This window comes from Mytilus californianus, unplaced genomic scaffold, assembly GCF_021869535.1.
Source record: "Mytilus californianus isolate M0D057914Y unplaced genomic scaffold, xbMytCali1.0.p SCAF_10, whole genome shotgun sequence".
Classification (NCBI taxonomy): domain Eukaryota; kingdom Metazoa; phylum Mollusca; class Bivalvia; order Mytilida; family Mytilidae; genus Mytilus; species Mytilus californianus.
Window position 1 is genome coordinate 36,065,781 of NW_026262582.1, and position 24,538 is coordinate 36,090,318.

General features: G+C 33.3%; 1 protein-coding gene across 1 annotated transcript in view; it reads left to right on the plus strand.

The window, feature by feature from the left end:
* The first annotated feature begins 1,100 nt into the window (after positions 1-1,100).
* LOC127718035 (low-density lipoprotein receptor-related protein 2-like) overlaps positions 1,101-24,538 on the plus strand; it is a 178,434-nt gene continuing 154,996 nt past the window's right edge. Inside the window, exons 1-3 of the mRNA XM_052223930.1 lie at positions 1,101-1,481; positions 18,696-18,833; positions 24,016-24,138. Of these exons, the coding sequence (XP_052079890.1) occupies positions 1,409-1,481; positions 18,696-18,833; positions 24,016-24,138 (334 nt within the window). The 5' untranslated portion in view covers positions 1,101-1,408. The remainder of the gene's footprint in view (positions 1,482-18,695; positions 18,834-24,015; positions 24,139-24,538) is intronic.

Below are 24,538 nucleotides of genomic sequence, written 5' to 3' on the forward strand. Positions count from 1 at the left end.
TCGGAGATAGAATTGCCAAATTTATCAAAATTGCAGTTTTTAGTCATCTTAAGACATTCATAATATGGTATATGTTAAGAAATCTGTTACAATATTGCTAGAATTTAAAAGTACACAGTCACATGAAGCCGCCAGTAAAAATTGGGTAAAATGCTTGTGAATCGTCTGTGTCTGAAATAATTAAAGGGAAATCCCAGTACGGATACCAGTATGCAATTGAATGACTAAAAAGTATACATTATATATATATATATATATAATAATTTGTAAATCAATTGTATGATAATTATAATGATAAATGATTACCAATGAATAGTTCAGATACTCAGAAAATCTGTATTGAAGACATCGCAATCCATTGTAATGTACTTCATAGGACATTTATTCGATTTTTATTTGGAAGTTACACCTTATTTTATGTTGGTGCGTTGTGTATGTTATGGTGTTTTTTACTTGTTTTTTTTTCCCAACATTCTTCAAGTTGAACCTGGAATAGTATTATGGCCCAGGTTGGACAAAGTTGGCAGAATTACAAAATTAATGTGTATAGTGTTTGCATCAAAAAAGTCTACTCAACCCGAACTTTTTTCCTTGTGAACTCCGTATGACCTTTCAGAAATGTGATAAACTTCACTATTTGTTCAAAAACATCAAAATCCTCGTTTTTTTCTTTTTTTTTTGCCGGTAATTTTTTATTTATTTTTTTTTCTAATTTCGATTTTTAGGTTAAATTTTCGAAATTGTTGACTGTAGTAACAATTCAAAATTTTAAAATCTTCATTGGGGGGAACCTTCAATCGTTTAAAAGTTTGGGAGCTAATTATTAATGACACAATGATTTCCAAATGTGTTTTATTTCAATGCTTAGTATATACATGTATAAGTATATATCACGTCTTCTCTAAATGAGTTCCATTGACTTAATATGTTTTTGTTGTGTTTTTGACCCTGTGATACCCTACCGGTACAAACTGTACACTGCAGTTCTTTATTCATCAATAAACTTGCCATGAAACGGTAATGAAATTCATAAACCACGCCCCCTTTGGTGTCTTTACTGTTTTTCTCCGTAACATACCTTGTCATCGCTGTCAAAAACAACTAGCCAAGACTCCTTACATAAAATAACATCCATGACAAATTAAACCCATCAACCTAAGATGACAAATATTTTTTTTTTTTACGTTTAACATTTTGGGACAATTCTGATTCTTGCTGAAATTACGTTGTGTCATATTTAGAAGTTGGATAATTCAATCGCATACAACGGGCCATTATAACATTTTATTGTTGAACTTTTATGTACACAAAATCTATGTGCGATGCAATTTGTATACATAAATATTTTATAACAATCTGAATGCAATTGTTACGAAGAAAAATTTGTGCACTGTGATAGGACTTAACCATGCTTTTATTGGAGTTATCAGCGTTGAATATTTTTCTACTTATGGCTTATGGAGATCATATAGAAAATCACGGTAAGACCAAAGTAGATAAAACTTGTGTCAAATAAATTATTGAATTGAAGAAACAAAAACAAAGTTTACCCCCCTTTTTTGGAAATTGAGAATGATCAAATATAGAGTGTTGCTTCTATTCTTATTAATGGATAATCTAACATTATTTAGCAAGAAAGGGTTTGATATTTAATTAACAGAATTGACTACAATTCTAAAGTGTTTGCTTGTGGAGTCTAAATGAATGGAACAAAAGTCTCCCGACTACTTACTACAACCAAAATGGGGCCAAGTTATTATGTTGAACTAAAGATATGCATTTTTTCATATGACGCACTGTAAAATTGGTAAACATTTTACTTTCGCTGAATCTGCAATCATATTTCATGGGATGAGTATCATTTCCATTGGGAGATTCTCAGGGGATAGGGTGGCGTAGAATGCGTATAACCCCCTTTGGTCGAAAAAAAATGTCTTTTTGGGGGACATAAAAACGTTTTGAAAATAAACTCGATAAGCTCAACGATATTTTCCTTATCATGGACAATTACGCCCCTTTATTCGAACCCTGTATCCGCCCCTGATTTTCAAAACGAATCCTTTTCTTAGTATGTCTGTATCGTTATCGAAATATAACCTGATGCATGGACATTTTAACAATTCTTTCTTTTATAAAAAAAAATCATCCCATCTTTTCAATTTATTTTGACCTTGATGTTAATTCCACGAGCTTAATTTTAATTGCAACCCGTGCACTTTATTTTCTGGAACATTGTGAAAGACACCGGACATGTCGGCTTTATTTCAACTTTTAACACGTGTATATATGTACATATATGTAATCTGTCAGGATACGACAACATGCATATATAAGATTGCATATTACATATGTAATTAACATTGCATTATGTACATGTATTTTCTTAGTGCAATTTTTTGTATCAAAACTTTCTGACCACATCATTGTTTTAAAGCATGTATAGATAATACTTTTATCATGCAGTTTGAACATGGATTCCAGGAACATGTGCATTTTATAATAATTAATGCATGTTTGTATAATGTCTTTCCATTATTCATTTCAAAGGTTAAATACTTCATAAGGGTCTGGATGGGGTTTTAGGTTACATAATAGAGAATAATGGACAAAGAGTACAGAGAAAAGGGTCAGAAGAAAAAAGAATAAAAAAAAATTGGCAAAAAATAAATGAAAATAGAGAACAAGCATGATGAATGAGCGCTGAATTATAAAGAATAAAAAATGAGCATGATAAAGGGGCGCTGAAATATAAAGAATAGAGAATAAGCATGACGAAGCGGTGCAGAACTATAACGAATAGAGAATAAGCATGATAAAGGGGCGCTGAATTATAACGAATAGAGAATAAGCATGATAAAGGGCGCTGAACTATAACGAATAGAGAATAAGCATGATAAAAGGGCGCTTAACTATAAAGAATAGAGAATAAGCATGATAAAGGAGCGCTGAATTATAAAGAATAATGAATAAGCATGATAAAAGGGCGCTGAACTATAACGAATAGAGAATAAGCGTGATAAAAGGGCGCTGAACTATAAAGAATAGAGAATAAGCATGATAAAGGGCGCTGAACTATAAAGAATAGAGAATAAGCTTGACGAAGGGGTGCTGAACTATAACGAATAGAGAATAAGCATGATAAAAGGGCGCTGAACTATAACGAATAGAGAATAAGCATGATAAAAGGGCGCTGAACTATAAAAAATAGAGAATAAGCATGACGAAGGGGCGCTGAACTACAAAGAACAAAGCATAAGCATGACGAAGTGGTGCTGAACTATAAAGAATAGAGAATAAGCATGATAAAGGGGCGCTGAACTATAGAGAATAAGCATGATAAAGTGGTGCTGAACTATAAAGAATAGAGAATAAGCATGATAAAGGGGCGCTGAACTATAAAAAAAATAGAGAATAAGCATGACGAAGGGGCGCTGAACTATAAAGAACAAAGAATAAGCACGATAAAGGGGCGCTAAACTATAAAGAATGGAGAATAAGCATGATAAAGGGGCGCTGAACTATAAAGAATAGAGAATAAGCATGATGAAGGGGTGCTGAACTATAAAGAATAGAGAATAAGCATGATAAAGGGGCGCTGAACTATAAAAAAATAGAGAATAAGCATGACGAAGGGGCGCTGAACTCTAAAGAACAAAGCATAAGCATGACGAAGTGGTGCTGAACAATAAAGAACAAAGAATAAGCATGATGAAGGGGTGCTGAACTATAAAGAATAGAGAATAAGCATGATAAAGGGGCGCTGAACTATAAAGAATAGAGAATAAGCATGATAAAGGGTCGGTCAAATATAAAACATAGAGGATGATTGACAAAATAAAAAAAGAATAGAGAAAAATGGTATAAAGAATTACAGAATAAAGAAATGACGACCCTCGTCCAGACCCTCCTTCGTTTGGTATAAACTTAAACTTTAATTGTTTCCATTTTAAATTACGATAAAATTTACATGACATTTACAACAGCAAGACATTATGACTGTATAGTGTAAGCAAGGTCGTTTAAGTTGCTGAAATCATTATTTAACATGTGACCTTACCAAAATATGCCAGGTATTCATAAAGTATTAAGTTCATACAAATTATTAATTTATTGTTAATTGGTTGCTTAACATCCAGTGGCAAATGTTTCATTCAAGTTTCAGGACGATTCAAATTTCAAATTAGTAATTGACATGTGACCATACCAAAATCTACCAGGTATGGATACAGTCTCAAGTTTATTCAAATTCTTAATTGTTAGGTGATCATACTAGAATCTGTCAGTTGTTCGTAACCATGGTAACGTCCTAAGCATCAAAGTTCACATAAATTTAACACTTTGTCTATGATGGCCCAATGGTGTTTGACTTGACTAAATCATGCAGCACATTTTTAGTTTTCCTTAATTGCAATGAGCAACAGCTTGTATAATTAGCCAAACAGTTAAATTCGTCATTACAAAAAGGCGACTAAAGATACCAAGGGGACAACGCCATGGTAAAACACGAAATCCCAACCAAATTATTTACAAGCCCACAAAACACTACATAGAAACCCTCATCAAAACCGGGGTGATCTCATGTGCTCCGGCAGGGTACGCAAATCTTGCTCCACATGTAACACTCGTCGTGATGCTGTCGTAAATACAGTCTGCAATCTTCTTTGTTTAACATTCACATACACTTAAGGAATTCTTAGACAGCATCCCAGCTGGTGATATTTCATGGAAAGTAATACCGGTTGGTTGACTGTTACTGTCGTTAAGAAGGGGTTTTGGGCACATAAGCGACAGGTGGTTATAATATGATTGGTTAGAAGTCAGACCTTTCTCTGTATCATATTTCAAGAACTAAATCCTCTTTCTACTTATACGTTTTAAATACATCAAACTTCAGCTCTTTAATGGCATCGTTTATTAACAAAACGTGGTCCAGTTATAGCCAGAACGTGAACTTCAGAACATTAGATACCAATAAACGATAGAAAGTAAGTTAATTTCAAGGCTATTAAATGAAAGAGATTACATTTCCTTAACATACTTGTTAACAAGTTCACACTGTCAAGTTTCGTTGTAATATGTCAAAGAATTTTATGTCTACGCACGTCATGGTCGAGAATCCAACTTGTTTATGGTTCGAAAAGCTATAAATACCACCAAGGCTGCATAAGATTTTTTGTGGAAAATAAACAATATTTACCGATTAATTTCAGCATCATATGTGTGACTGATTGTGTGTTGCCCTATCGTCCAACCACTAGTATTACTGAATACGGAATAGATTTTGCAGAGTGGGGTCCGATGGTGGGACATATTTTCGAGATGAAAGTTAAAATCACCAAGATATTGATTGCATGAGCACTGCCCGACCCCAAGGTACAACTCCAAGAGCCCACCATTGTAAAAATCCTAGGATTTTTCATTGCAACCAAGACAAGAATCCTTCATATTAGGAACTAATTCTTAAATAAAGATGTCCCGACTATAAAGTTCCATCAAAGATAGGGATCTTAAAATATGAACTGAACCCCCTTCCAAAAATTAAAAAAAACAAAAAAACAAGAGCAAACAAACAGAAACGAACGAACGAACGAACAAGCAAAAAAATAAAAAAAATAAACAATACAAAAAAATAAATATTTTTGTTTTTTATTTGGATTGATTTACAATTGAACAATATAACCAAATTTTTGCCGTGTTTCTTGGGATGTTGAAACATTTTCAATCATGAATCAATTACGAATACCATAAATCGCTTTCTATTCTAACCTTCAATTACGCCGACGTCCGGTCGGAAAGTAGACGCTGAATCTGATCTACCATGTGAGGAGAGTGTCATGCTTTCTGCACTGTCCTTCATTTTGAACATTCATATATTTGTAATTCAGAACCTACTGAATTGACTGAATTGATGAATTGTTAATATATGTTCCCGTTGTGAAATATCAAAACATTTGCAACTAACTGAACGTTAAGGAAACATCAATCAATCAATTTGAATGATTCATGATACCTTAAACACTTCAAATAACGACGAACACCTTTCTTTTCATAAAAATTACTGAAAAGGCGTGTATGGCCATTTTTATTTTAACACAGTCTTAACAAATTTTGAAAATACTGTATACGGAAAAAATATCATTTACACAACAGAGAATGCCAGGCTGACTTAAACACAGTTCCTTTGTCCACGCTTACTGCTAAGAGTTTGTTACCCTTAAAGGGGCATAAGCTACGAGATATAAAAAAGAATTAAAATATATTTTTTTTGTTAAATCATTAATGAAAGTGAAATAGTAAAATAATAATTCGCTTGTACAAGCCAGTTTGGTACAATTTTGTCATAATAAGCTAGAAAACATCGCTGATGAATTATTCACTTGCAAGTGAATAATTCAACCTCATTAAATCCGTATTCATGTGGCCTTCCATTTAACCCTTTAACTAGAGATGGGTAACGCATGAATAAGGCGTGTTCAGTTATCAAAAGGAAAAGAATGTCAACATTGAAAATGAAACAAGAGTAAACCATTTGATTGACTGATTCGATCCACAAAAACTCATTCTTATACAGGTAAAAACGATGATTAACATATATTTTAACCTATAATATGAAATCAAACAGACCTTGAAAAATCCAATTACACGAGTTTGCTATCTATTTATATCCCCCAAGGGTGACTGGGGAATAGAAATATGGTCACCATTGGTCTTCCTCCGACCGGCGGTAAAACCCTCGCTAAAGTAAGGCGTCCGTTTGGCTGAGCGGGATGTACAAATTCGCAGTCCCGTCCGGTCAGAATGGGGACGTTAAATCCGATGCCTCGTGTAAAGAGAGTGCCACGTTCTTTGCATGTTTAGAACCCTTGTAACTACTCTTTGAGGGGTCCGTAGGTGGCCTGTTGAAAGGCTATATTTCTGTCCTTATCCAATATACCCTCATTTTCCCGTGGCAGTCCAAATTTCCCCGACCTTCATCCCTGACGGCCTCTATTACAGGACTAACCTGTTGTATTTATTGTTAACTTGTTCTCGTCCTGAACATGCATGAAATATTTGCCACTGGACGTTAAGCAACCAACAATCAATCAATCAATCTATGTATATCTATAATTATGTTTCTATCGGATTATATGACCGTCGGCAGTCTGCGGACGTCACCTCGATGGTTAATTAGATGGTGTCTAGACTAAAATACACATGAAATGTTGATACATATTATCGAGCCCATGCATTGTAAGTTGTTTATTTTAGACTTTTTATAAATTGAATATACGTTTTAGTATGTTAAAATTAAATATGAGAATTTGAGTAAAGTCGGTGAACATGAATTTGACAGCTAATTCCCCTTTAGAGTGTTTCGAGTCGATTTACGCGTATAATTCTTAACCTTTATAGTAAAGTAATATCTAAAGTTGCAGTCCAAAAGAGATATTTTTTCTTGGTCATCTTATTGAATCCGCTAATATTAGATGTTAAAAGAAAATTTTATATGCATCTATAAATATATCATAAAAGGAAAATAACGCTTTTATTAATTTGGTGCGTCCAAGCCGTTTTTTTTATTTACCTTCACTAAGAATGATGTAACCCCCAAAAATTGTAAGTTAATGATGTATAAATATTTCCTTTAACAAAAAATAGTGGCGAATCTAGTGGTCATAGAGGGCGTAAGCTCCCTCACCTTTGATCGACCATTTTTTTTTTAAATCTCGTGCATTTTACGATGTACATAAATTTTTAGTGTAAAATCGTCCAAATATTTTGTTGCCTCGCCCCGCTCGGCGGTATATATTCAATTATCGGGAATTATATCCCTTTCAAAATTCCCGAATCCTCCCCTGAGACATATTCTTATATATTGAGACTACCATAATGTGTTATAGTAGTCTCAATCCTATTAAAAGTCATAATATTGTTTTTTCAACTGCCATAAATCGCATATTCGTCTTCATATTGTAATATAGCACATTTCGACACAAATCATTTTGATCCGTTGTCCTTTTACATTTAACATTATGTAGATGGGAGCTGCCATATGAAATATGTTATTTTGTGTCATATGTCAGTTTTATATAACCAATGAGCCCCATTGGGGATATGAAAGTGTTTAACCCCGCCACTTTTTTTACATATCGGCAATAATTGGTGTGACAATTTGCCTCTGGTAGCATATATATTACGTTGTACGTATAATTATTTATAGTGTGTTGAACAACAAGAGGTAGGGCCAATGTCCCCTGTATTTGTTTAACTAGCAGGGCTAAAATATAAAGTTGTCAAATCCTACTAGAATTTAAATATTAGATAGTCTATATCATATATTTTAAACTTTTTCAACAATTTTGCATAACTCCATAAATTCGAAATGTTATTCTGCTCTACATGTTGCTATGTATTGCATTTTGATACAAAATTGCAAATTTCACTTGTTTTCATAAAAATTTGCATCGAAGTTCATCGCTAACCTAGATAAATTAACTTGTATCCGATGGACAATACTAGTATACGTACGACTATTCTAACAGAATTGGGGTTTTTGTTAAGGATGTCAATATGTATTTTTTTTTTGGGTTAAATATTCAACATTTTTCAAAATCTTTCAAAATGGCGTTTTTTAAGATATCTTAAGCTTCAGACATTTATAAATTTGGTATTCTGCTTAGAAATCAGCAACAATATTGTAGAGCCTCAAAGTACACACATGAAGCTGTGATATCGTAAATTTACGTAAAGATTAAAAAGAATTTTCAAAAATGGCTCTAGCATGAAATGAATATAGGGGAAATTAGCCCTACTTCTCTAAATAGTTCAATAATCGTGATGTAAATCGGTATTCTCTTTACACCACAAAAATTGAATTGCTCATGTGCACACTTAATGGGGAGGCACACAGTAGAAAGGCCGGAAAGGGCAATGGGAAAGGCTGCAAAACTTAAATAATCCATACATCCAGTCTTTTTGTTAATGCCATCTTTATTTTGGTTTTATCGTACTTTTCATTTGAATTAACCATCATTTTTACGTAAACACGCCCCCCCCCCCCCCACTCCATTTTTCATCCACCACCACACCACCACCAACTTGACTTTTCTTGGTTAACCAATCCATTAAGAATCATGCATTTCGTCCGCCTGTCAGGCCTTAACTTTTGTTTGACATATTTGTCACAGGACTTTAAGCAAGCACGTTTCAATTACTTCTTTTGCAGTAAATATATTTGCCATTGGACTTTATGCAATCAGAAACACTTCTTGCATGACATATTTGCCACTGTACGTTAAGCAGTTAAGTAGAAATCAGTACTTCTTTTTACTAGAAAAGCAATTTGTAATTCTTCTTATAAGACACATTTGCCACTAGACGTTAAGCAATTAAGCAGAAGTCAGTACTTCTTTTTGCATGATATGTTTGTCACTGCATGGGCATTAAGCAAACAGTTATTATTCTTGTATGACATACTTGCCACTGGACGTTAAGCAATTAAGCAGAAATCAGTAATTATTTTTGCATGAAATATTTGTCACTGGGCATTAAGCAAACAGCAATCAGAAAATCTAAACCGTCGGATCTATTTTAACATGCTCAATATAAAATAGAATCTAAAATAAAGAGATCCATTTATAACCATAAACTCTGTTAGAAACCTTCAGGGAGTATAATTAACTTTTAACTTGTAGGTAAAATGTCGGTATAGGGGCACCATTTTGTAAGCTCGTTCATAAATAGTATCTCTTTTTCAACTCTGTTTAAACGTTGATGTTTTACTGTTATCAATGTCCTCGGTTTATTGGATACTACGTCAAGTCAGGCCAAGTTCACAAGAGGTTTACACTTGCAAACGTACTGTATCTGGTATTTTTAGACACTAGTAAATATACTATTATCATATGTTATGTCCTCTAGGGATTTGACCGTGTCAGGTTTAAGCATGTCCCTTACTTTTCATCTATTCTGTATAGGATTTCTGTGAAATTAAAATATTAAAAACTATGATTTATATACAAAATTTTAATTTTGACATAAACAACGTTCGCTGAGCATGAGAACTAAGTGACATTATTCACGTGTTTATAGACCGTGATACAAGATCGTTCATCATCTACAAATATATTACATGTATAATACAAGACTTTTGTTGGATAAAAGAAGAAAAACACAATAATAAAAAAAAAAAAAAACAATTTACGTAAAAGATATTAAGTAGCCTTTGTGGTGTTAAATATCTAAGTCAGAATGTTATGCCTTTTACAATAAAAATTCCCCTTTTTCATAAATGTGGTTACAGAAGTAGTTTTATTAAACTTCAAAAATGAGATGAAGTAAAAGTAAAAGCATCAAGTGAAATTATATGGCATTCATCTAAGCAATGGACATTTACTACGAATGTAAGCAGAACTTATTCTGTCAAAGTGTTCATAGATTTTTTTGCTATTGTATTTGGACTTAATTGTATGCTCCCAATGTTTCTTCTCAGTGTCCTTTCGTCTTAATTGAGCAATGTGTTCGTACTGATAAGGATCACAACGATCTAATTAGCGATTTTTTTTATTGAAAATTCTAGAGATGATGCATTAAAAAGTATGTTCAATGTTTTTTATAAGCAGCGCCATGTTGTGTTTGACTCGCAGGCAATAAGAGATAGGGGTATGCTAGTCCGGTGGCATTGGCGGCCGCGACGGTGAAAACTATTTGTATAAATCTAATATTTCCGAAAGTTGAAGACCTACATAATTTTCACAACCGCTAGCTGCCTTATTTTCTAAATTTCCCGTTTGGCACATGTTCGTTGTCCATAAACTCATTTACAAAGTTAAATGATGCTTACATGTAAAGTTCTTTTATCATGTGAATGTCTCACTTATTATGAGTAACATGATAACTGTTTTTGGTATATGGAAGCCTTGCAAGGTCTTAATGTCTATGAGACAGCGTTCACCTAAGCCTGACCTTAATTTATAGACCAGCTGATCAATGTTTAAACTTTCGTGGATAATCCTATATCTCAGTATTTTTGGATAAGTCAATATCTCAATTCTTTTGAATAAGCCCATATCTCAGTTTTCTTGGATAAGCCCATATCTCAGTTTTCTTGGATAAGCCCATATCTCAGTTTTCATGGATAAGCCCATATCTCAGTTTTCTTGGATAAGCCCATATCTCAATTTTCTTGGATAAGTCCATATCTCAGATACTATAAGCAATAGTTCGACTATAGAAGGTGTATATGGATTGGTTGGAAGACGTACATCTGTATAGAACATTCAGTAATTTAGTAATATTTAATTGACCCGTTTGGTTTCTTGTCAAATCACAATATTTGCGTGTTGAAAGTCACTAAAGAGATTTGCTTTGACTTGGCGTTTATTACTTAGGGTGTAAGGTAATCGGTTGGTGCAATGGCTGGCACTAATCACTCAACCACTTTGTAGAACATAATCAACCTCTGATGTTTCCTCCGTTCCTTGAAAATTCACTAAAGAGATTTGCTTTGTCTTGGCGTTTATTCCTTAGGGTGTAAGGTAATCGGTTGGTGCAATGGCTGGCACTAATCACTCAACCACTTTGTAGAACATAATCAACCTCTGATGTTTCCTCCGGTCCTTGAAAGATGAGAGTTCTAGCTTGAAAAACATATCTGTGAAACTTCCTGCTCCTCTTGATTTATATTAATCATGCCTATACTCTTTTTCTGTAGTATTCTTTCAATTTGTTTCTAAACATGGCTGGCAAGGCTACTTTCTTGCACTCTTGGGGGGCATTGGTAAGTATCGTCTGTAAGTGTTCATCTGACCTTGACTTCATTGGTGAACTTTTGGTTTTCGAGGTTCGATCTGTTCACAGACACTATAAGCAGTAGAGCAACTATATTTTGTTGTATTGAAAGATTGTGGTGTTCCCATACCAGCTTAGCAGGGTTCATATTACCTTGACCTAATTGTATGATTTATTGGTCTACGTTAAGGTTTGGTGATTATGTTTTTTTCACAGATATCATAAGCAATAGGTAAACTATATTTGGTGTATGCATGAAATGATTGTAAGTTGTATATGTCCGTCTGGCATGGTTCATAAGACCATTACCTCATGTTCAATCATGAATAATTATGCAAAACATAATAAGTTGAAGATATATATATGTCTGAATGAAAAAAAACATAATAAGTTGAAGATATATATATGTCTGAATGAAAAAAAACAACATATTAATATCAAAAGATTTTAGCTCAGCAAAATATATTTATTTATGATTTAAAAAAAAAAACTGCTATGGTGTAAGGGGTGGTCCCAACTCCGGACAGAAGATAACAATATTCAATTTTTTCCTGTCATTTTAATTGTGTCGTTGTCAAAAAAAATCATTATACTTCAGTGAATGAAAGTTGTTCTTTAACAAACACATGTTGACACGTTGTCGGTTCTTAAGTTAGACACCTGTGCATACATGAGCGTGTGGATGGGGTTTTCAGAATGGAGAATATGGGCAAAATGTGCAGAATAACGGTAAAAGAAATAGATTATTTTCCTGCACCAAATTTTCTTACAAACTAACGCCGGGAAAGGCCAATTTCTTAAGCTTTTCTATTTGCCTAAACAAATTGTTTTTTTTTTAATATTTTTACTGTGTTCACAGCCCGCATCAATGTTTACTAGTCATAGACATAGGAGGGTCTGGATGGGGTTTACAGAATAGAGAATAATCATTATAATGGACCAATACTGTAAACCCCAGCCAGACCCTCCTATGTCTGTGAAAGAATAGTGGGCAAACAATAAAGAATAGAGAAAAATAGGCCAAAAGAATAAGAAATGGAGAACAATAGGGTGCTCAAATATAAGGAAGAAATAATAATGAGCACAATTTATAAAGAATAGAGAAAAATGTCTTAAAAAATTCAAGTTTACAGAATTGAAGGACACGGCCCCATCCAGACCCTCATAGTGTAGACATTTGTCATTAAAGATGTTACAGACGTTAATGAACTAAATCAACAAGTTAAATTCCTTTTAATATGTAGATTTCATTATCATTTATGAAATAAAAATGCACAAACAAACATTGACAAGCAGGCATATATATGTCTCTGTAACAAGCTTACTATGAGCAATTTAAATGAGTTTAGTATATGATAAAAGTAAAATAATTATTTGATATTAGTACTCTTATATGATGCCTTGTGACATTTGTCTTTTTGTCAACAGCATATAGTACCCACGAATCCGATGGGCCCAACTTCACCTCTGCAGTCTATTCATAAATCTATCTTTTTAAAGTCGGGACGATTATAACCATATAAAATGATCTAAAGTTTTGCTTAGGTTCCCTGTGAGGACATTTCCCCCCTGAAATATTTATAGATGAGATAAGATAACTAATAGTTTATTCAAGTGTCACATATTGATCTATAATAAAATTACAAAACAATATCATTAAAAAGAATCAATACTCAGCCTTAAAAGACGTATGAGACACTCACGGTATATACAAATAAAGGCTATAATAATAATACTAAGTGAAAATATCTTTTACAAAAGGCTTCTATATATCAGAGACATATATACATTGTGTATATATGTCTCTGTATATATATATAGTCATGTTTTACGTCATTTAGAATTAATTAAATATGTACATTATATTAGACATTAATTTTGTTAATTTTAATGTCATAGAGTTTAGCTACGGCATACAAGTATCATGAGTATATGTCTCGGTTTTGAGACTACTATTACACATAGTGGTCTTAACTCTGCCTTTCAATTGTGTTAAAATAGGCTCAGTTTAGCCTTGAACTAATATATGTCTAGCAACCGGATTATCACAATGGCGAATAAAGTAGCGTCACATTGCATGTCAAATTTGAATATAAACCAGCAATGTCGGCCCAAATAATTGTCACGGTATGTTTGAATACATCTCTATTAGAGGATTTGAATGGGGGTCCTTCATTTCTATATTCTTTTTTATTCTCTATTATATATATATTTTTTCCCATTATTCAGAATCTCTATTAAATTTGTATCTTTATTTTTGACCCATTCTTAAAACACTCCATTATTCTCTATTCATTTTTTTTTACCTATTTTCAGGGGCGGATACAGGATTTTAGGTTAGGTGTCGCAAACTTTTTTTTTGAGGTAAAATTATCGAAATATTCTTTATTAAGCTGTGGACAACCCATGCTTTGCAAATTTTATGGGGGGGGGGGGGGGGGGAGGGGGCGAACGCCCGCCACGCCCCCGCCTGAATCCGCCCCTGATTTTTCTCTATTCTTTACATTTTGGCCACACTTTTTTCAGTGTTGGTCCATTATTTTCTATTCTGTAAACCCCATCAAAACCCTCTATTAGCTACACCCCGTAGCATGATCTACATAAAACTTAAAGAGCTGTAGTAGGACACCTTCGACATACAATAAATTTCCGCATAACGTTCATTTCCGTTCCGACTTTGTCAATGAAACCTAGTATAAAAATGGCGGGAAAAAATAGAAGTAAACTTGCTTTGACCTTTATTAGTAGGATGAGCATCTTAGGGTAATATGTCAATCCTATTTTATTACTTCATTCATTTTGTATAGAAGAATTATATATGGTTCTATGTGTGTTACCGTGTCACATTTGCATTATGCGTGTAATTCTATATCCCGCAAATCTAGAGTAATACTTTACTGATGAAGATGTATCTTTGACTTTGTAGTTGAACTTGAGGTGGCACTATTATAGTTATACTATAACAGGTCAGGAATAACCACCAATTGGTGGATTATACATCAATTGATGTATAATCCACCAATTGACATATAATGGTATAGACCAATTGACGTATAATGCAAGTTGTTTTGTTGTAAAATGCTAGTATGAGATATAGGAGCATCATTTTGCAACTTACAACCTATTATATGACCATTATTGAGTCCTCCGAAAGTTTCAGTTTTGTCAAAGCCTGCTGCATCTCTTGAGAATGCATGTGTACAACAATTCTTTTGTTGAAACATCTGTACTATCATGACTATTGACCATGATTGACTTTTAATAATGAAAGTCAAGTACATGTATTAACAAAGAGCTCCATTCACCTGTGGAGTTGTACTCATAATCACATGACTGCAGGCAGTATTGATGTTCATTGACATGTGATTAGTGGTGAATTTGCCAATCAAGAATTGACAAGATAACAATAGAAAAACTGCAAATACAATTATTGATTAAATGCAATATATGTTATGTCACTATACTAAACTAGGAATGTTTGACATGTTTTCATACAATAATATGGTTTTAAGAAAACAATGCTCCATTTTGGTTGAATAATTTGCTATGAAAAACAAAGAATTATATGTCAATTGGTCTATACCAAATATGTCAATTGGTGGATTATACGTCAATTGAGGTATAATCCACCAATTTGGTGGTTATTCCTGACCTGTATAATATATTATGTCTCAGGATGAGGTTACTATTTACAACAGTTACACATGTGTTATGGTAATATCAGCTTGTACAGGACACTGTTGATCAGCTACATTTGGATCACTGACTCTCAAATGACTCTGTTTATATGAGGGTTGTAATGGGGGTACCTTCATGATGAATAACGGTTAAAATTCTTGCTAAATGACGCAAACGGTAATTTTTGGTGCATGACGATAAAATGTACACTTTCTTCATGTTCTTTTAGACAATAAAAAAATCAACTGATTTTGATGAATCACATTAAATTTTTTCCAAAAATAATGGTTACGATAATTATTTGAGACCTCTGACGAATCAAGGTAAAATTTAAACGAATTTGACGCTAACAGTAGGCAAAAATGACCGTTTGACGCCTGACGGTAAAGGGCATTTCTACCCTCTTATATGGACTTTTTTGATACTGTCAAGACTTTATCAGTTGGAATATCAAGCGAGCCTGCTAGTCAGCTAGTGCAGCTGATATTCAGTATCAAGACGTAGTTTCACTGGTACACAATGTATGCAAATTTGACTGCCATTACTTAGAATCACACAAATTCCAGCAAAATATAATTGCATCACAATTCAAAACATTTGAGGTAACAATTTATGATTGTTTGTTGCATGACTTCAGAAATTATGGTTATTCAGCTACAGCTCTGATATAATGGTCATTTAGCACATACTTACAACTTCTCGTCCAATCAAATTGCTTGAATTTGCCTTCTTATTTTAATAGTACATACTTTTTTCGTGTACTAAGTAACTACGCATGAATGACCACAAGGGTAAGATTTCATTGTATCGTAATCAAGATATTAAAACAAAAATTGCCACTGGCTATTTTGAAATAAAATGCTGTGTTCCAAATTAAATTATAAATTTTGTAATTACCGTAGTTTTCACATTGATTTTTAAATATCCTGCTATTAAAATCTTTGGATGTAAAGAATGTTTTTGACGATTGCAATTTTCTTTCATTTAAATAAAGAGATACAAATATGGTTCTTTATACCTTGATTAGAGTACAACGCCATCTTAAAATTGTGATAATTTATCATCCATGCAATTACTTTGTACACCAAAAAGTGTGTAATATGAAACCTTGTGAAGGGAAATTAAGGCAACTTGATCTGTTTTGTTATGAATTGATTGATTGATTGATTATTGGTTGCTTAATGTCCAGTGGCAAATATTTCATGCATGTTCAGGACGATGTCAGTTGAAAAACCGTGATAATGTCTAAAGAGAATGTGCCACCTATATATATATATATTATATACATGTTCTGATAAATCTTTTAGTTTTTACTTTGAAATGAATAAAATAAACTTAAACTCAGGATCATCAAAAAAGGAGATTTTGTAACCCCCCCCCCCTTTTCCCTGGATCCACCACTGCATACTATCTATGTTTCAAATTTATTATAGTTTTAGTTTTACTGTGAAATTGAAAATTGTTTTCAAGACATGTAAGCTTCCACTGCAATTTAATAATTGCCTGCTTTTGGTCAATTTATTTTATCATCTTACCATGTAAAGAAGTACATGTATAGTAAAACACCGCTTTATATCAATAAACATACTTACACTAGCAGCTACCATCTTTTCATTCTGGAGTCAAGGGCCTTTTGAAATCACATACTTACAATGATACTATAGTGAATAGATTTACAAAATTTTGGTTAATGAGCTCCATTTTACAAACACCTGTGATACAAGAAGTCAGCCAAAATAAACTATCAATAGACCAATTAAAAGATTACTCGAGTTGTAAATATGTGCTAAATTGGATAGTCTATGAAAAGGTATATACCGGGTACTATGAAATTAAGAGCTCGGGGCAAGCCCCTCGCTCTAAATTTCATAGTATAGACCTTTTCATAGACTAACCTAGACTTGGAGACAAAATTCAGCTAAATTACCCAGTTGGCTCTCTATCTATGTACATGTTATATAAATTATAAAATAATGTTTCATGAATGTTTTTGTCTAAAATGAATGTATACATGTTTGTCTTTTTATTATTGTCTTGTTTGTAATTGATATGCCCTTAAGGGCCCTTTAATTAGGAATAAAATGATTTGATTTTAAATACCAAAAGTGTATATACATCTATAGAATGCATTTATTCTGACAACTATTAAGCTGTCCATAGGCAATAGGATCAAAAGGAAGATAAAAGAAAATAATAACATGCTTTATTGACTTATTGCTTAAATTTCTGGTAGTATCAGCTGATACATATTAAGTTAAATATATCCAATGGTAGTCTGTACTGTCAGACATTTGAGTTGATCAGGGGCATAGCCAGACATTAAATGAACTGTAGGCACTAATTACGGCAGGGGGTCTTGTGGCTGCTTATAAGGCCCCCAGCCGTCCAGGGCAGAGCCATTGTTGGGGGTTTAGGAAAAAAAATGATTTCAACATTACTAGATGCAAAATTTTTGATTTTGGTGTACACAAAACATAAAATGTACTGATCATTTCATCATGAACATGATGAAATAGATTTATGAAAAAAGTTCTAAGTACAATGTATAATAAATAATTCCATAATTACATCTGACTGATAAATGACTGTCTTTTGCAATATTTACATAATATGCAAAGTAAGACAATGTAAAACATAAAATTAACTATTAAAATGTAAACATGGTAAAACTAATAAAGTACTAAATTTTCTGAGTAAGCCATGACAATGACCAAATGTCTCAAAGCATTTAAAGAAATCAAGGTGTCTGTTTTTTTCTCACAGAAAATTTGTCAATAATGTCTGGGATGTTTACGCTTCTTGATCTTTGAATGTGCAAAATTGATAAGTTAGATAGCCTTTCATCTCCTATAGTAGCTCTTAAAAGTATTATAAACTATATTTTAGTGCCAAATCATGTTATTAAAACAACAAATAAACATTGCTCTATCTATCTCTACTGAGGTCCACGTTTAGTAAACTTGGGTACTTCTGCACCAAAACCCAAAAGATAATTAGCAGTCATTGTTTTTCAATCAAAAATCACCAATAGAATTATTTTTTGTCAATTATAAGTTATGGATTCGTAATAAATGTATTTTTAAAAAGGACGTGCACAGATGACAAAGTATGCATGCATTTTTCCTCCACTTTGTATTTCACCAGAATAAAACTGGTTTCAGTTTCATCTAACATGTATGATGTGACACCTGAGGATGTATTGCCAAATTTGAAACATATGTCCATTGAATGTGATTTTATTTTAGCAATAGGCTGTAAAACTCCATGTACACATGAGCAGTTCCAATGTACTAATTGTAGCTGTATTTCAAAATCATTGATGTGTGACTCCAAAAACGACTGTGGAGATAATTCAGATGAAAACCAACTGGCACTGCATTGCGGTATGTATTTTATAAGTCTGATCTACAATGATAGTATAATTTAATTTAGTCCTGTGCACTTCATGGATATTTTACAATATCTATACTTAGAAAACCTGATGATCTGTTTATCGTTCTACTACTGGTCTTTCCTCTTCCCTCAGGCAGTTTTGTGTTCAACGAAAGGTACCTTGATAACATCTCCTCACACTGATGTCACTGATAACTTCTCCTCAGACATTGTGAAGTCTCTGATAATGCCTGCTCAATTCAAAGCTGTGATACGAGAATTACAGAGCAACTGAGAAGGGTGATATAGGTGAAGGAAGGACTAGAAGTGACATTATTGGTCGTCCCACTGTCTGTATCACTCTGCTCAGCTCTTAAAAAAATTGCATATCTCGGCTTTTTGACGTCAAATACATTGACCCGCTCTTAATAACTTTGAACTGGACATAGAAGAAAACACTTGATTCTATCATGCAAAATACACAAATTCAAACTTATAAATCGAGTATCAGGTTGTCTGCATATTGATATTGTAAAATATCAGCTGCTCAACACAATATGAAGCCTTTTTGAACACGTTCACTGGGCTCACTCGACAAAAATCTTCATATTGTGACTCCCAGCTGATATTTTACAATATCAATATGCAGACAACCTGATAATCAGTACGTATTTTTGAGTTTCCAGTGCGTCCACGATCTGAAATAAATATTAGGCAGTAGGATCCAAGGGAAAATGAAAAAAAATGCTGACGACATGCTTTATTGACTTAAATATCTGTAAAACTGATCATGCTGATACATGTTAAATATCCAGTCTGCAGTTTCTTTTAATGAAATTTTACCACTTAACTTTCCTTTTTGGAAAGTTTGCTATATATAGCTTGCTATAGCAATATACTTTCCTAAGGCGTCTGCCTCAAACCGGAAGTTGGACAGACTATCGCAAGTGTTCTACTCCAGGATAATGTAGTACTAGTGTTTGAATACTAATTCTAGATGCTTTTGAAATTTTGAGTTACTTCTATTTTGATTAGCTTACAGCTTGAATTAAAATGTACTGATTGTTCATCGATAATTCAAATGAATTCAACTTCATTTTGAAAATGGCTATCATAAACACTACTTTGCGGATCTGCGCTGCGGGGAAATTAAAATCAATACACATCTACACGAGACAGCAGTTTCTACATTATGCTTTTATCGGTATTCCCCAGACATGCATGAGATCCATATATGTGTACCTCCCGACGGGAGTATAATAATCCTGGTTTCAGGGGTTTCCTCCCGTCCTGCGGTTGAAGAGAAAATAAATACTGTGTTTAAAATATTTCATGAATGAACATTCGACGCTATTTTTACTACGATTATTACAAATGTTTATTAAAGACAAAAAAGCCTGAGTGTATCGAAAGTAACCTGGTATCTCATCTCAGCCCATAACAGACTCAGACTATAACAAACTCGGCCTATTACAAAATTGGACCATAACAAAATTCGTATATACTATTGGTTATTAAGTCTCCCAAACAAAGTTTGGAGACCTATTGTTTTTGCTCAGTTCTTATTATTTTTCTTCTTGGGGTCTATTTATGGGTATTTTGAGGGGCCTACAGAAGGGAGGGATTTACTGAAGAACCCTATGAGATTTAATTTTTTTTAATTTTCAAATGACTATAACTTGAGAACAGTAAGTGATAGACACACACCGTCTTCAGTAATGATCACAGGACAATAAAACAAATCAAATAAAATATAGGTTGAGTCCCTGGGGTCACCCCCCCTTTCAATTTGAGAATGGGCCTTTTTCTTTTAAACAGTCGAGATCCCCACACCTAAACCATATATATTCATGTATGGGATAATAAAACAAATCAAATGAAATATAGCGCGAGTCCCTCTGGGTCACCCCCACCCCCTCCTGTTTGAGAACTTGTAAACGGTCGAGATATCCACCTTGAAACCATATATATTCTAGTATGGGACAATAAAACAAATCAAATAAAATATAGGGGAGTCCCTGGGGGTCACCCCCACCCCATCCTGTTTGAGAACTTGTAAACGGTCGAGATCCCCAACCCTAAACCATATATATTCTTGTATGGGACAATAAAACACATCAAATGAAATATAGGGGAAGTTAACAGGGGTCACCCCCTTCCCCCTTTTTTTTGAAAACTTGTAAACGGTCGAGATCCCTACCCCAAAACCATATATATTCTTGTACGTGTCAATAAACAAATCAAATGAAATGTAGGTGGATTCCCTATGGATCACCCCCACCCCATCCTGTTTGAGAACTTGTAAACGGTCGAACCCCACCCCAAAACCATATATATTCTTGTACGGGACAATAAAACAAATCAAATGAAATAAAGAGTCCCCTGAGAATCACTCCCCCCCCCTTTATTGAGAACTTGTAAACAATCGAGATCCCCACCCCTAAACCATATATATTCCCGTTCATGATTTCAAGAAGATTTGAATGACATACAGGGTTAATTCCTAGGTGTCACTTATGCATGTCACTTTACTAGACCAAACCAATTTGTACTGGACTTTGCCTAGTTGATGTCAGGTGACCATGGGAATGACTAATTATGGGAGCTTTGTTTGGGAGACTTCGTAACAGCATCCTGTTACAATTATTTCTTGTATGAAGTAAAAAATTTTAGAAGTCGGAAAAAAACGTTAACCACACAAGCTACTAATTGTAGTCCGAGTTTGTTCAATATATAACAATTCAAAGAAGAAAACTAACTGCTTAATTAGTAATAATATAATTTACTACAAACAAATATGAAGGATCTTAATCAATAAAAAATACTTAATCACAGGCCCTTTACATGGGATGGGCACAGAAAGAAATTAACAGAGCTTTCTGTATATTTGATTATTTTAAATCTACAGTTTAAGGTTGCAATAGAAATTATCAAAATTTTACATGACAAACATATGAAAAAAGTGATTTTTTATAATTGCTGATGAGACAATGGTTTAGGGAAAAACACCAAAGCTGTGATTAAATACATATTTGAAATAATACACATCTACAACCTTTTTGAAATAATACACATCTACAACCTATTTGAAGTAATACACATCTACAACCCATTTGAAATAATACACATCTACAACCTATTTGAAATAATACACATCTACCTTTGCAAACTTTCCACAGGTGCTATCCAGCACTTTGATTTATATAGTTCAAGGCTGTTCAGTAATATTTTGGCCACTATATAGATGAGTAATGACTCAAACATTCTTTCACTTTTTGAAACAGATCATTTGTGACTTACAGAAAAAGCAATTTCCTTTAGTGAACTCCTCAAAATAATTATTTTATTGTATAGCCCTACAGCATATAGCTGTATTATGACAATGTATGAGTATCCATAGGAATCAGTTCTGTTTGTCTTCTTAATCATCCTTGTCAGCATCACATGAATTAAGCTGCAACTTTTTTTGAAAACAGGGACTTCAGTAGGGTAACCAACTACGGCCCAAAGGTCGTATTTCAAAGATGTCTCTGGTCAGCTGCAGTCACTTTTATATCAATCAAAATTCAAACATTTAAATAAAATGGTTTAAACATTTTTAAAGGTCATAGGTCCTTTTAAACAACACGTCAAGGTCGCTTGCCAAACCCCAAAAGCTTGCAGGTAAAATTTAACCATGTTCAAGTCACAAATTAAACAGCTAGCCAGAGTTAAACCAAACCTGCGCACAGATTCTTTTTCATTGCATGGAGTTGTTCACCAGCTTGTTAAATATGATCATTTAAATCAAACAAAAAAAGATGAAGATGTTTTATATACTTGAATGGCTAATATAAGTAGATATTACTATATAACATCTGACATAGAGTTTCTTTTACAAGAAATCATTTATTTTATATAAATCTTCAGAAATGAACTGCTATTGAATTATGGTCTTCCTGTACTGTTATTAGCCGACAGCTTTTCCATATGCTGTGATATTTATTATATTGTAACACCTCTTGTTAGAAATCAGTGATATTGTTTGCCTCAAATTACATCCGAAATTCGGCTTTTTCCCCTAGAGAAAATTCCCAATTACTAAAAAAAATGGCTTAAAATTCCTCCCAATAAGTTTTACATTTTTCCCTAAAGTGATGGCATTGGTATTAATGAACGTAAATTTCGGATTCATGTTCATTATTTTGATATTATGAAAGCGCTTTTGAGATCCATGTTTCTGATCAGAATCATCACGGTGTTTGTAACACATGTGGTTTTCAATGCATTAAGTACCATAATTGTTTCCGTCTCTTTCACCTCCCCAAAAAGTACCTTTCAGGTTTAAATGTCTGACAATCAAAATATACGTGATAAAACTGTGCAGAAAAGACAGTAAAGTTTGGCAAAAAATCGGATATTGCTTAAAAAAAAATAAACCAACTTCCCAATTTCAATACAAATTATGCATTTTTCCCAAAAAAAAACGGTAGAGGTAGTTTTGAAAAAGACAACAATATCACTGTGAAATTCTGCAATTCCAAAGCTGAAGTGTGAAGGGAAAAACTGTGATGGAAGTAAAAAACATGGAAGGAAGAAAGTTAAATCCATCTGAAAGAAAGAAAATAAACATCAAATCGTTTTAAAACTATGAAAAAGTTCAATTTAAAAATAGGAACACATGGAAAATATAAAAAATATACCCAAATACACATGCTCCATGATTCTGTTCTGATTGATAAACAAGGTCACAATTGGTAAACTTCAGCTCTTAAATTTAAACCCAAAAGTTAATTAGCAGCCATTGTTTTTTTGATCAACAATCATCAAATGAAATTTTTTTTGTCAATTATAAGTTATGGATTAACTCATTAATCATCAGAGGACTTGGTTTGCATGCATTACTTCAATAATTACCTCAACTTTGTAATCACAAGAAACTTCTTTCATTTGACTTGAAGCCATTCTAACATGTGTAATTTGATAATTCACCATTTCAGAATCTACAGGACTATGGGTAATTTCATTGTTCCTACCCCAAAATGAAAACAACCTCACGTCATTGGTTGAATTTTTTAATTTGTTTTGGACCTTAGTAGCCAATCACTGTGTTTTGATGTATGCTTTTTGATAATTTTACCCAGAATGCATTAGATTCTGAAACGGCTAATTGAGGATGTATTATATGATCGTTGAATGTGTTTTTATTTTTAGGCTGTAAATTTCCATGTGCAGATAATCAGTTCCAATGTAATAATTGTCGCTGTATTGCAAAGTCATGGACGTGTGACCACAAAAACGACTGTGGAGATAATTCAGATGAATACGCGCATTGCTGTATGTATTTTATTGGTCTAGGACTCATTTCACAAAAAAATCTTTCAATAAAAAAAAAACTTTTTAGTCATGAACATTTCAGTATAACATGTATAACATACACTATCATAAGATTTTTTGTGAAAAGAGACACTGTTCTTTAAAGAGATGAGAGTTTCTGTCATGTATCTTTGTGCAGATATTCAAATCCACCCAAAAGTGCATGATTCGTGTCAGTAGAAGCCAAGAACTGGCAAAAATTGAAATTTAATTAATTTATTAAAGCACAAATTACACCCATAAGAGGGCCAAAGGCATGACAATTACATGCAATAACAACAATATAATGATGACATTAAAATTTACATAAAAAATAAAAATAAACCAAAACATTAAACACAACAAATGACCTCAAGTGCCC